A 15,924-nucleotide genomic window follows, 5' to 3' on the forward strand; every position below is an offset into this window, starting at 1 on the left:
CACACACTTGAAAGTAAGATCTACGTACTGTATACACACACTTGAAAGTAAGATCTACGTACTGTATACACACACTTGAAAGTAAGATCTACGTACTGTATACACACACTTGAAAGTAAGATCTACGTACTGAATACACACACTTGAAAGTAAGATCTACGTACTGTATACACACACACTCTACGTACTGTATAAGTAAGTATCTACGTACTGAATACACACACTTGAAAGTAAGATCTACGTACTGAATACACACACTTGAAAGTAAGATCTACGTACTGTATACACACACTTGAAAGTAAGATCTACGTACTGAATACACACACTTGAAAGTAAGATCTACGTACTGTATACACACACTTGAAAGTAAGATCTACGTACTGTATACACACACTTGAAAGTAAGATCTACGTACTGTATACACACACTTGAAAGTAAGATCTACGTACTGAATACACACACTTGAAAGTAAGATCTACGTACGGAATACACACACTTGAAAGTAAGATCTACGTACTGTATACACACACTTGTACTACTGAATACACACACTTGAAAGTCTACGTACTGAATACACACACTTGAAAGTAAGATCTACGTACTGAATACACACACTTGCAAGTAAGATCTACGTACTGAATACACACACTTGAAAGTCAGATCTATGTACTGTATACACACACTTGAAAGTAAGATCTACGTACTGTATACACACACTTGAAAGTCAGATCTACGTACTGAATACACACACTTGAAAGTAAGATCTACGTACCATATACACACTTGAAAGTCAGATCTACGTACTGAATACACACACTTGAAAGTAAGATCTATGTACTGTATACACACACTTGAAAGTCAGATCTACGTACTGAATACACACACTTGAAAGTAAGATCTACGTACTGAATACACACACTTGCAAGTTCGATCGTTATTATCGTACCTTAACAGCGACACTTTGTCCTTCATGTGTAACTGCTCTGTGAACCTGTGCCAGACTTGCAGCGGCGATTTCCTTTTCCTCAAATTCTCGGAACACTTCATTAGGTCTTTTACCAAAATCTTCCATGAACAATTGCTCAACCTTGAACAAATAAAATTAATATAACATACTTTTCATAACTTTTGAACTTATAGTCAAAATAATATTGTGCTAAGCTACAGGGCTCAAACTTAGGAATTTGTCTCCCATGGCAATTTTTTAAAGAAACAGCCAACCGATGGCAATTTTGAGCCTGCCTATGGCAATTATCTTTTTAAAGTGACATTTGCAGAAAATAAATATGACTGAAAGGTTATTTTGCTGTATGTAAACATATTTCAAATGGTAAAATGTTAAATATTGGCAGATTATGTACACCTGGTGTATATATTTTTCCATTGCTCTCTACCTACGGCAATTTATATCTCAACGACAGTAATTGCCATTGGTACCGTCTTAACGTTAAGTTCGAACCCTGAACTACCATATAGGCCTTCACAAAATCAAATTTCTTGTAATTTTACCTGTTACTAGTGTCAAGGGTAAAAAGTATAAATTGTGTAAATTCTGGTTTACATAACCATTTTTTTGTTTTGTTTAACTGAAAAACTAAATATAAGACATATTTTTAGGAATTATCATTGACCAGCCTTGAAGGTGTAGTGGTTAAGCCACTGGACATAAGGCTGATAGGTACTGGGTTCACAGCCCGGTACCGGCTCCCACCCAGAGTATAAGTTAACGACTCAATGGGTAGGTGTAAGTGTAAGGCCACTACACCGACTTATCTCTCACTAACCAATAACAACTAACCACTAACCTACTATGCTGGACAGACAGCCCAGATAGCTGAGGTGTGTGCCCAGGACAGCATGATTGAACCTTAATTGGATATAAGCACGAGAAAAAGGTTGAAATGAATGAATGATCATTCAGTACATTGTACACACACAGTAAACGGATTATAGTGTTGGGCTATATATGCAGACGGAAAAAAAAAAAAAACCCACTTAATTTTTCAATCCAAAATTGTGTACTAGCCAATAGAAACATGCAGCAGGTTTGAACATAGTGGCAACATCAACGGCAATTTCCGTAGCTGGGATAAGAAATGCTGAACATGTACATGTAGGTTGGGCACAACAGTCACTCGCTTGAAATTGTTGTAGGTGAGTGTTGTTGCATATGGGGGAAAAAAACTAACTGTTAACTTTGATCCCTGAAGGAAGGAAATGTTTTATTTAACGACGCACTCAACACATTTTATTTATGGTTATATGATGTCAGACATATGGTCAAAAAGAAAGAAAGAAATGTTTTATTTAACGATGCACTCCACATATTTTCTTCATGGTTATATGGCATCAGACATATGGTTAAGGACCACACAGATATTGAAAGAGGAAACCCACTGTCGCCACTTCAAAGTCTACTCTTTTCGATTAGCAGCAACGGATCTTTTATATGCACCATCCCACAGACAGGTAGTACTTACCACAGCCTTTGATATGCCAGTTGTGGTGCACTGGCTGGAATGAGAAATAGCCCAATGGGCCCACCTACGGGGATCGATCCCAGACTGACTGCGCATCAAGCGAGCACTTTACCACTGGGCTATGTCCCGCCCCTTACATATGGTTAAGGACCACACAGATACTGAGAGAGGAAACCCGCTGTTGCCACTTCAAAGACTACTCTTTCCAATTTGCAGCAAGGGATCTTTTACATGCACCATCCCACAGACAGGGTAGTACATACCACAGCCTTTGATATGCCAGTTGTGGTGTACTGGCTGGAATGAGAAATAGCCCAATGGGCCCACCGACGGGGATCGATCCCAGACTGACCGTGCATCGAGCAAGCGCCTTACCACTGGGTTATGTTCTGTCAGTTCATGAATATAAATACACATGTGTATACCTCATGTGGTTTCTTGGCCAAGGCTTTATCTTGTAGAACGACGAGGACATCAATGTATTCCCGCGGTAGAATGTGATTCATTGATACCAGGCCCTGGCCTAGCTTCACGTACAGGCCGCCATTCTTCAGACAGCCGACCAAGATCCTCTCCGCGGCACGCTGGTGACACGGCCCAATCACCTCCAGGTACTCTTCGGAATCCTCCTCCAAACCCCACAGACTCCATTTGTAATCCATCGAGATAGTAAGGCCTACTTTTAAAGATCTGTGGGGACAATAAACAAAAAGAACGAGTTTTCAATGTCTGCTTTATTTAATGACACCACTGGTTAACGCTGATTAACTCATCATCTACTACTGGATGTCAAACATTTGTAAATTAATTGCGACACGTAATTTTCAGAAGAAAGTTTAAGTTTTGTTTTGTTTAATACTGACACCACTAGAAAACATTGATTTAGTAATCATCAGCTATTAGTATTTGAGGTTTACAATAGTCTTAGAGGAAAGCCGCTACATTTTTCCATTAGAAGCAAGGGATCTTTTATATGCACCATCCCACAGACAAATATTCTGATGCCTATAAGAAGATATTAATAAAAATTTAAAATGCAATTTAAATGCTGAAAAATAGTAAATAAATTTTAGCAGATCAATACATTTTTTTGAAAACACATAATATATGTATTTTAGCTGACGCAAACTGTCTTCCTCTGCATAAATTTATTTTCATTGAATAAAAAAAAAAAATCAAATCTGAAAGGGTTGGTGCATAGGTGCCGTCATGCTCCTCTAAAACCCAAAATTCGGCACGTACCTTAAAAACCGAACAAATCCACCAAACACCACCCTCACGTGTCTCTTCTGCCGTTCTTCTAGATAATAATAATATCCCGACGCGGCTAACGTAAGTCCGGCGATGAACGGCAGTAAGAGTCGGCGCGATGGGCGTGGTGAGACAGAACTGTTTCCGTGCACACATCGCACCAACACTCTCCGCTGCAAGTCCTCATTAGTCTGCAATCCACACTTTCCAGTCCGTGCCAAGTTGTGTGCTGCTGTCAAACTAAGTCTCGTGGAACGATAATAACGACAAGGTAACTTGTGTGGTGATCGTGAAGCTAATACTGAAGGTATCGCCAAGGGAACTCTCAAACAGGACATTACATGTTTAGCACAACACTGTGTCATGGTTTCGTTTTGAATACAAACTCGGCTATATTCGGAAGATTTCAGTTATAGAGATGGATACAATAACCATCAAGATACACACACAAGGTACATATATACTGTATGTCTGGAGTAAAAGTAAACGGCAGTGTTAGTAAAAATAAATTATACAGCTTTTTTAATTTGATCAGTAGTTTTTCATCAGTAAATGCAACTGTAGCTCGATTCTGTCCAGATCAAATGAAGTAATAAATGTACACTGCAAATACATGTAAAATGGTTTCTAAACTAAGTAGATGACAGACGTATATATATCATGTATGTACATGTATGTGTAGTGTAATATGTGACTGAGCTGGACACAAATTGTGATGTGCACACAGTTCCTCGATCCGTTGAATACTGGTGTACAGGGTACGACGTCTTACATGTTGCCACTTGTAGAAGAGGTTAGAATCTGAAACAATGCAAGAATAAATTCATTTAATTCAATATGGTAATTAAAATAAGAGATAACAAAAGTATATATAGTCATAATTATATAGACAGTGCTATCATTTCAAACAGAAACTTTATTTACAAACTAGATATATATATTTATAAAACATTATTCTCCCATTTATTTTAATGATAATGAACACTTACAGTGCTTCCTTTCTTAAAATATAAACCAAGTCCACAGATAAATAGGCAGGGTCTCTGAACTGTTGTCACTTAAAAAGCTGAAACCAAAAAATCTATTTATTAATTTTGTTTACACATCCATTGATAAGAACATGATTTGATATTTTTCAAAACACCTTCTGTTAGTGTTAACACACATATGTGTGATAACAATTTAAAGACATACGACTGGCTGTTGCTACAGGTAGGTGATGACCAGGTCACCACTGCCATACTATCCAACGAGAGAAAAAAGAATAACTGATGTGCAAGTGAACCTGAAGTTGGAAAAGACATTTAAATTATTTTAAAATCTGTTTTACGCTATATGTAAAACAAATTTGAATACTACCCTTGTGTCTCTTAGATAACATTTTTCAAACAACCTGTTGTTTAAACATGTATCCAACTCGCTTTTGCTCGTTATATATATAGATATGTTTTACAACAACTGTTGTAAGATAAACAATATCTAACGGCCACTTGTTTAGTATTCTCTATATATTACTGGAACCTCTGATAAAGATGACCAGCGTGGTAACATGTGACGTCACAATTTGAATTTCAACTGCATCTTTATACCATACCGACTGGCATTTTATGTATTGTCAATGTCCCTAACTACATTATGTTTCCAACTCCGTTCAGTTAGTTTTCTCATACACAGTTCGTGCAATCAACATCCAATTTGTTGTCGTCTGCTTGTCGTTCATTTGTGAGGTTATTCTACACAGTTCTAGAACATTTCATTAACAATAAAGTTCAGACAAGTAAGTATCTAATTACAAAACTTTACAAACCCCTAAAACCATTAAGTTTACTAAGTCGTTTTTGTTTATTCCTTAAAATTACTGATATCGAGTACCACATGGCTCGTAGAAATTAACTTAAAATGGAGGAAGATGAATTAACATTCGGTGCGTGTCACATGACCTCACACGTGCCAGATCAACAAGGCTAAATCATTTAATTTTTATGATTTTTTAAGTCCCCTGTTGTTAGAATTTGTATTCAATCTGCAAAAGGTATGCTACATTATTGTGCCTCCACTGTAGTGAATAATATTCATAATCCATTCATAACAATTGTAAATGATTTTGAGTGTATAAATTGTGTTAATTAAGAATCAATTCATTAAAAAAGTGATATTGGTATGAAAGTAATGCCTATCCATATTGACATTAAGTGTTAGCGATTGGTGTTGGTAAAACACGGGCCGGACCAGAATGCTTGACAAACTGAATATTTCCGTTTCAAAAAATATTAAACGAACTGTTTAAAAAAATATTAAACAAATTGTTCGTCAAGTGTGCAGTGTTAGGAAACATATATTTGTTCATGTAGTGGCCTTAGAAATGAAAAATGGTGAATCGCACATGCGCGTTACGACACTTTTTTGCAAATGCATGTTTATACTAGAATGGATTTGTTTTTTGCAATCTATTTTGCTTCATGTATTGAAGCTGAAAAATGTAGAACAGTATTTCAGTAACTATTGTATTTGTGTTTTTGTCGTTTGGGATGTCGATCGATGGTAATATTTAAAAAAATAGTGCCTATTTAATATTTTTCACCATGGATTCTCAAGAAAGAACTGTTTATGCAAGGTGAAAACAGAGACTGAACTTAACAATAGCACCAACAACAACTGCTGTAGATGTGATATCAAATGACATGCATGTAGATGGCACTTTTTTGCCATTGGATAAACATGATTTCTGTCCCCCGAGGGATCATAATTGGTTTTTAATTTTATGATTAAATTTGCAGCAAAAGTTACTGGTTTATTTAAATTACTTTACAAAGGCAAGCTCAAAATTACCATTATGTAGATACGGAGGAGCATTTCAAACTTGCCATAGGTAATACGTTTTAACGTTCTAACCGTGGACATTATCCACAAATTACAATTTTTATATTCTTAAGTTAAGCCTAATTGTCATGTGTTGCCCTGGTTCTGTGAATGTGTCGATTGCGTGTTTATATTTACAACAGTAGTGCATTTGAAGGTTTCTAGCACTGTTGACTTTTCTGTGGGAAGAGTAAACAAAAGTCTGTCACATTCTGTAGAAATGTTCGTAAAAATTAGGTTAAAATGATCAAAAAAGGCAAGATTGAACTTACCCCACTTCTAAAATCATAAACTTCGCTAGTTCATCAAGATTAGCTTTGGCTACAAGTGCAAGTTAATCTTGATCAAGTTGATGAACTAAAACTTCGCATATTTCTTAATTATTTAATACCTTTTTCCCCCCACTCATTTTCAGATTATAATTTGAAAGAAAAAATATTTAAAAACTTATTTTGGTTTGTTATCAGCTGTACTGCTGTCTAGTTATAATACTGAATAACAACTATCTATTTATAAACATTGGTATGCTCACCGAAACTGGTCTCCTTACGCTAGGAATTACATGTCATTTGCGACTTTGAAAATGCACCTTTAATATTTCATCAGCCAACACAAGTTAACCTTAAAGTTAAACCTGTAATTTGAATTAACATAAATATATTTGTTTGCAGTAAACATTCTAGGCCTAAATAACAATAGCACAGCCTTTACTCTAGAGCACTTACTAATCTTTAAACGTTTGAAACGCAAAATAAACAAATCTTGATGCAATGTCCTGCCTCCATTATTATAGTTGCGTGTTCATCAAAAGAATAACATCGAAAAAGTATTAAGTTATAAAGACTAAAGCTGTGGTACATCGAAAACCAAGTAGGAAATTACTAAAGATTGCTTGGTTGACAAACTAGGTCGGGTCGAGTCAAGGCCGTTGACCTAGATAGATCACGTTGAAATTAACCTTTTTGTACGACATGATTGACGCCGGGTATTATTCGACACAGGATATTGCGACCTCCGAAGCGAGAGAAAAATAAAGAACTAACGCACCGAGCAGGGCTAGCTCTGGCACTCACCAAGTTAGCCAATTTTAATTTATACAATTACAAATTTGTTTTTTAATTTGGCGAATAAATTTCATGTACCGTAATAATTGTTAATTTGGCGAAGTTTTCCGATCAACCAGAGCTAGCCCTGCATTAAAAGTGAGTTATTTGTCGTTTTCTTTGATGGTCAACAATATTATGCGTTTATTAGCTAGATAATTTGCTAATTAAATTAATTAGAATGCCATTTGACATCAATTTTTTTATTTTTTTTAGAAAAATGTCGTCTAATGCATAGTACTATAATAATGTACTATTCTTAATATATTTTTTTTAGACCACCATTATCATAGAACCACATGGTTGTAAACATTATAATTAGGCAAATACAAGCTTCATTGACGTAATAAAATACTGTTTTGGTAATAATCCACCTTCAAAATTATTAATATCAAGGTTCGAAGCAGAGTGCAAATGTATTTTAGTTGCTACTGTCATGACTGCCAAAAACATTCAGCATTTCTCTGCGAACTGATTCTCTCTGATTCTGTTTGTCTTGTCACTCGGCTATTCTCGTGAGTATCCTTGTAGGAGACACTCGTATTGTGTGGCGTCGCCTCTAGTAAGAAAGAAATGTTTTATTTAACGACGCACTCAACACATTTTATTTACGGATATGTGGCGTCAGGCATATGGTTAAGGACTACATAGATATTGAGAAAGGAAACCCGCTGTCGCCACTTCATGGGCTACTCTTTTGATTCGCAGCAAGGGATTTTTTTTATATGCACCATCCCACAGACAGGGTAGTACATACCACGGTCTTTGATATACCAGTTGTGATTCACTGGCTGGAACAAGAAATAGCCCAATGGGCCCACCGACGGGGATCGATCCCAGACCGACCGCGCATCGAGCGAACGCCTTACCGCTGAGCTACGTCATACCCCGTCGCTTCTAGAGTAAAACGTATAAATAAAACAATTTAATGTCGTGTATTCACCCGCCTGCTACCGATTTGATCGGGCTGCTGGTGCCCCTTGCTCCTGCCAGTGCAGACGGTCCCTCCTCTCTCTCCCCCCCCCCCCAACCTTTTCTGTCATGGACGGAGGAGCCGGCTAAGGCCGGCTCTTGTGCCCACGACAGGCGTGCGCTACAACAGCTTGTTCTGAATGTGCACGTAAAACCCTATGACATGACATGACATCTCGTGTATTGCAAACATAAGTAAAATCAAAACCAAAATATGCCTGACAATACTTTCTTCTATAAACTGTGGTTATCGTCCGAGTTAACAAAGATGTACTGATTGTTGACATTTGTATAACAACAAAATACCTGGAAAACAGTATGGCATCAGTCCGTGCACTTAAACACAAATACCTACGTTTTCTATGAAATATAAAAAACATGTGGACATGATGGCTTGAAACAGATACCACAACAATGACATACCATAACACAGATCCACTGTGACATACAGCAAAACCAAATATACAGCAACTTAAGTCATTGCGCCAAACATCTCCTATCTCCGTATTTTCCCCAAGAAAGAACGGTATTTGTACCATGCTCCATATTCACATAATGAAACTAGAGTGAGTGCATACTTTTCACATGATCCTTTTGATATCTTTTGTAGGAAAACGACTTAGTACGTTGACCACAATGGAATTTTGGAATACTACTGGGCATAGTGCAACCTTTGGTATTTCATTCCTAAGAGCTGATTTAAAAGCAAACGTTTTCGTACAGCTGAGGCAGCTGCTAGACAGTTTCACGTCTGTATGATTATTGACATGTCCATGTTCTTTGCTCATAAACCTTTCGGACGCAGTGTGCAGCTGTAGGTAGCATTGTCGTCATGCTTTACACGCTGATGACTTCGATGATTATGCCTAAATGAAAACGTCTGCCCGCATGAGTTACACACAACGATCCGGTTTTTGATTGATGTAGATGTGACTGGTACACCTTGATTTGTTGTTGTTTAAATTTATTCCCCTGAGGTCCAGTGGTCCATTCAGAAAGATAATATTTACCGGCCTCAGTGACGTAGAAGTTAAGTTATCGGGCATACGGCTGGTAGGTACTGGGTTCGCATCACGGTACCGGCTCCCACTGAGTAGGTTAAGGCCACTACACCGAATCCCCCCCCCCCCCCTCCCCTAACCACTAACTGCTAAACCCTCTGTCCTGGACAGCCTGACCAGATAGCTTAGGTGTGTGTCCAGGACAGCGTGCTTGAACTTTAATTGGATATAAGCACGAAAATAAGTTGGAAATAATTGTAGTTAGCCAACATTAATGCCTTAAGCCATGGTCACAAACCAGGGTGCTACATTTTCCATAATTTCACACAAATAATAATTGTGAACATTTCATGACGTTTATGCTATTGATAATAAATAAATATGAAAATGTCCGGGTTTGTCAAAACACACACACACACACGCACGCACGCACCACAGTTCAACAGTCACATGCATATACATGTGATACCTGTATGTTAATTTGGATAGAAATGTAGTTATAAAAGAAAAATAATTCATAAAAAGAACACGATCTACAGAGAAACCAAAATATATATACTACTCAAAAGAATTTAAGGGTCAAAAATTTATAACCAAATAAGTTTCAGTGTATTAGATTGATGATGTAAACTACACCAATTTTTTTTTTTATTGTTCCATATTTACAAAAAAACCACAAATAAATGTCACTGTATACAAGAAAGTCACATGACATGCTGTCAAAGTTGAAGGTTGTCAAACATGGATTTTACACATTAGAACATTCGTTTAATAGTGTGTGAATCCACCTTTGGCGCGAATACACTCGACACATCGTTGCCTCATGCTGTTGATCAGACGTCTGAAGAACTCTTGGGGAATGGCCTGCCACTCTGCCATAAGAAGTTGACCCATATCATGAAGGTTGGCCGGAGGGGCATGGTTATCCCGAACTTTCCTGCCTAATTCGTCCCAGGCGGTCTCTGTTGGGGCCAAGTCAGGCGAATATGCTGGCCAATCCATCCTGGCGATACCTTGTTGTCTGAGAAAGTCTGTTACCACCCTGGCGCGGTGGGGTCTGGCATTGTAATCCTGCAGAACTGCCCCGCCGCCAATCTGCTGAAGGCATGGGAGAACCAACGGCCGAATAATCTCATTCAGATAGCGGATTCCATTCAGATTGCCATCCACCACATAGAGGGGAGTCCTGTGATGGATAGAGATGCCGCCCCACACCATGACGCTGCCACCACCGAACCGGTGACGTTGTCTAACGTTAACGTCAGCGAAGCGCTCCCCAGGACGTCTGTAGACACGAACCCGACCGTCGGGACTAAAACTGGACTCATCAGTGAACATCACTCGACCCCACTGAACACGTTGCCACCGCAGATGAAGCGTGCACCAGTGACGTCTGGCCGTTCTGTGACGTGGTAGGAATGGTGGTCGAACAGCCTGGCGACGGCAGCGTAGATTATTGGCTCTCAGACGATTGCGTACGGTTTGATCAGACACTCGAGTTCCAGTCGCAGTCCGCAGATTGTCACGTAATCGGCGTGCAGTGGTTGTGCGTTGACGTAGAGCCATATTGGTGATGTAGCGGTCCTCTCTATTTGTAGTGCTTCGGGGTCTTCCCGAACGTGGACGATTTCGAACAGAATTCGTTGCTTGGTACCGTTGCCACAGTCGGCCAACGACACTCTGACTGACACCAAGTCTCAGAGCAACATTTCTTTGTGTATTGCCATCCTGAAGCCAAGCAATAGCCCTTCCTCGATCTTCGATAGTCAGTTGAAGTCGTACCATTGTCGAATTTGGAGTGTGCACCGTACACGAACGCAAGCTCCAATTATACGGAAATTCAGCATTGGGAACATGGAATACACGTGCAAAGCGTGCAAATGAAGCGCTTTGTGAAAAAGCAAGTTATGGGCACTTAGCAGAACTTTCGCTTTCGCCCTAATTTACGTGCAAATGTAAGCATGTTTTCGCCATTAGAACTAGTCGACAGTGTCAATGACAGTGGATTTTAATTCATTTATGGGTTGCTTAGACCCACTTTTGTCAAAATGGAACAATACCATGCGTGACATTATGGTCTAGCTAATATAATTGACATTTAGAAAATAATGTCGAAAATATCGTCTGACCCTTAAATTCTTTTGAGTAGTATATATATATATTACGGGGTGCAATTCGTACACTTGGCAAATGGGTGCGCGTCGTACACGCAGGCTGGTGTGCGTCGTACACGCGGGCTGGTGCGCGTCGTACACTGGTGTATTTACAAGACTCGTCTTTAGAAGCGGATTGTGCAGTTAATACTAAACACAAAGCTTAGATATTTTACATGAAGATTCAATGATCATCTACGAAAAAGGTTATGTATTCAGTTTTAGATGTTATGAAAGACATTGTGTAGTGTTTGTTGTGAAAAAGAGATGAAGTTCTACGGTGGACACCGAATCAGTACCATTCATTCATGCTGTTCGTGAATGGCAAAGGAAATCATGCATGGAAGTCAATTAAACTGTATATTGTTACAGGCAAAAATTTCATACAGATTAGTTAATTATATATTAAGATATTTTCAAAAATCTGACTGTGATAACGAAATTAATTCTTTCTTCAGTGATAGAAAATCAAGCATTTCCTGGTGTGCAATTAACTCCTGCTGTACACCATTCCTACGGTGTGGATATATATTGCTCACAGTAAAGTAAAGCAAAGTTTGTTTTATTTAACGATGCCACATTTTTTATCTTATCATCGGCTATTGGACGTCAAACATATGGTCATTCTGACACTGGTTTTTTTAGAGGAAACCCGCTGTCGCCACATAGGCTACTCTTTTACGACAGGCAGCAAGGGATCTTTTATTTGCGCTTCCCACAGGCAGGATAGCACAAACCATGGCCTTTGTTGAACCAGTTATGGATCACTGGTCGGTGCAAGTGCAAGTGCACCTACCCATTGAGCCTTGCGGAGCACTCACTCGGGGTTTGGAGTCGATATCTGGATTCAAAATCCCATGCCTCGACTGGGATCCGAACCCAGTACCTTCCAGCCTGTAGACCGATGGCCTAACCACGACGCCACCGAGGCCGGTCCTATATATATTGCTCAGAGGCGTCAGAAGCTAATTAATATTAGGGAGGCGAGTGTACACCCGAGCGAAACGAGGGAGTGCTGGGGGGGGGGGGTGTCCGGGGGGGCATGCCCCCCACCCCTCAGAACATTTTGAATTCTAGATGCCATTTTCTACATTCTGCTGCATTGACGAGGCAACTTTAGTAGGTATCTCATATACATTTGTGTAGCAAAAGTACTGGTAAAAAGGGGTATTTCACTGCTGCATTGACGAGACAACTTTGGTAGGTATCTCATATACATTTGTGTAGCAAAAGTACTGGTAAAAAAGGGGTATTTCACTGCTGCATTGACGAGACAACTTTGGTAGGTATCTCGTATACATTTGTGTAGCAAAAGTACTGGTGAAAAGGGGTATTTCACTGATCATTTTATGACGATGAAAAAGTTTTCTCACCATCTGTACCATTTTCTTTGACATATTTGGAAGTGTGTAAAATGCAAATACCATTTTACATGTGTGTAAACTGTTTTAGTGTGTATTACAAAAGAATAAACACACAACAGAGTACAGTCAGCTGTTGCTATTATATGAAGCCAGGGTATTGAATTACCTTATAAAGTGATGAAAACATGGGCCAAGTGACATAACTCAATTTAGATTTTAAATTATAACTGTCCTACTTCACTTCAATGCAAGTTACTAAATTATAGTCCGTATCATGTAGTAGTTTGGCCTGGGCTTTGACTTGTAAAAACAGAGTTATGACCCTTGGTCCGTGTGATTGATCGAAGAACCTGGAACCTATACCTTTGTATTTTCAGCCTGAATTTTGATCCACATTCTATGTCATCTGGTTAGGATCCACATTCTTCACGCTACCACTGACAAGGAAAAAAATACGACTCTTGTATCCAAGGTTATAAAACATTCCAAATTTAGAGTCATTGATATCAATCGGCTCGTCAACCAATTAAGCAATAAATATCAGTGAGTCTGACATTGAAATTTTACGTACACAGACAGCCACTATATTAATCAAGGTTACTTTTATTTATATGACTTGGTAAACCTGGGGTTGCGAACAGATTTGTAAACTTGCCCGTGGGAATATGCCTTTAAGATTTGGAACATTGGAATTTACCATTGGTCTGTCATCTTGTGTAAACCTGAATTACATTTTGAAATTGTAGGGAGAGGCCTTAACAGGGTTATGATCTGTCAGCACCACAATCTGATAATTAGCCTGACTCAGATAGATTTCAAAGTATTGTAGAGCTAAAATTAATGCTAAAGCTTCTTTCTCAATGGTAGAATAATTTCGCTGATGGGGATTAAATTTTTTGGAATAATAACAGATAGGATGTTCAATCCCCTGGGTGTCTTCTTGCAACAAAACAGCACCCGTACCAACGTCACTAGCGTCAACGGCTAGTTTGAATGGCTTTTCGAAGTTTGGAGCCATAAGCACAGGGGAATTAGTCAATAAACCCTTTACATTTTTGAAAGCCCGTTCACAATCATTAGTCCAAACATATTTTGTGTTTTTGCGAAGTAGGTTGGTAAGAGGAGATACAACATCCGCGAAATTTCTACAATACTTGCATAGTACCCGACGGTACCTAAGAACCGCATAAGACTGCGTTTACCATCTGGTCTCGCGAACTCACCAATAGCTTGCACTTTGGCATCAACAGGACGAACTTTACCCTGACCGACAACATGTCCTAAAAATGTGACTGTGGCACGAGCAAATTCTGTTTTAACCAGATTAATGGTGAGATGCGCTTCTCCCACCCGGTTTAGAAATATGCGATTTCGTTCCATGTGTTCCTTCCATGTGTTACTGAAAATCACTACGTCGTCTATATAAGCCCTGCATCCGTCTAAACCTTGGATAACAGTGTTTATCATACGTTGAAATGTAGCGGGTGCATTTCGCATGCCGAATGGAGTTACGGTATACTCGTACAGACCATCGGGTGTGGCAAACGCGGAGATCTCACGAGCTCTAGTTGTTATAGGGATTTGATAATACCCTTTCAGTAAATCGTAACGGCTCACAACTTTTGCTTCTCCGATTTCATCAATACAATCCTCAATTCGTGGTAATGAATAACAATCACTCTTTGTTACCGCATTTACGCGACGGTAATCGGTACATAAACGAACACCTCCGTCCGGTTTAGGAACTAAAATGCATGGGGAACTCCACGCACTGACACTAGGCACAACAATTCCCATATCCAGCATACTTTGAATTTCGGCTTTCATGACTGCACGTTTAGCAGGGTTTAATCTATAAGGATTCTGTTTTATCGGCACAGTGTCACCTATATCTACATCATGTTCAACAGTATTGGTACATGTGGGTACGTCCCCAAACACGCTGATGTGTTCTTGAATTAATCCGCGAATATCCCGCTGTTGCTCCACAGTAAGGTGGCGTACTTTGTCGAAAGATTGTTTATGACCTGAGAGTTACGTAACCGCGGTTCGGCTGCATGTAGGTGTGAATCGTTTTCACTGATCGGTCTGTCGACAGGATTTACAGAGCATACGGGCTCTCTCGCAGGGTTTATGACCATATCATCATTTTTCCGAGGATAGTACTTCTTTAACAAATTTATGTGACACACCTGGTGCGTCTTTCTCCGGTCGGGAGTTCGGATCAAATAGTTCACATCATTTAATCTCTTTTCAACTGTATATGGACCTTGGTATTTTGCTTGTAAAGAATTTCCTACTAACGGAAACAGAACCAAAACTTCATCACCCGCGTCTAACTGTCTGGCCGAAGCGGATTTATCATACCAAGTTTTCATCTTGGCCTGAGCTGTCGTAATAGCGGCACTGGCAGCATTAGTAGCCTCATACAAACGCGTTTTAAAATCCATGACATATGTTAGCAGATCTTTTGGTTGGGATTCTGAGGTCCATGCCTCATAAACCAATTTTAGAGGCCCTCGCACCGCGTGGCCATACACTAACTCAAATGGGGTGTATCCCAATGACTCCTGCACTGTGTCACGAGCAGCAAACATTACCATGTGCAGTCCGATATCCCAACTATTATCCTGTTCAATTATTTAGACCCAAAGTTTTTTTGCAAATGTTACGTTTATTTCCTATTCGATATTTGTTTTCTTTGCATTTACATGAAAACAAACCCAAACCCCGACAGGTTT

The 15,924-nt window shown here is 39.2% G+C and overlaps 1 protein-coding gene across 1 annotated transcript in view; it reads right to left on the reverse strand.

The window, feature by feature from the left end:
• Positions 1–7,394, reverse strand: part of LOC121388388 (uncharacterized aarF domain-containing protein kinase 5-like) — a 12,011-nt gene extending 4,617 nt beyond the window's left edge. Inside the window, exons 1-5 of the mRNA XM_041519694.1 lie at positions 7,316–7,394; positions 4,721–4,797; positions 3,723–4,532; positions 2,906–3,170; positions 947–1,087 (exon numbers count right to left, since the gene is read on the reverse strand). Coding sequence (XP_041375628.1) covers positions 947–1,087; positions 2,906–3,170; positions 3,723–4,096 — 780 coding nt within the window. The 5' untranslated portion in view covers positions 4,097–4,532; positions 4,721–4,797; positions 7,316–7,394. The remainder of the gene's footprint in view (positions 1–946; positions 1,088–2,905; positions 3,171–3,722; positions 4,533–4,720; positions 4,798–7,315) is intronic.
• Positions 7,395–15,924: the final 8,530 nt, after the last annotated feature.

Source organism: Gigantopelta aegis, chromosome 14 (assembly GCF_016097555.1).
Source record: "Gigantopelta aegis isolate Gae_Host chromosome 14, Gae_host_genome, whole genome shotgun sequence".
NCBI lineage: Eukaryota > Metazoa > Mollusca > Gastropoda > Neomphalida > Peltospiridae > Gigantopelta > Gigantopelta aegis.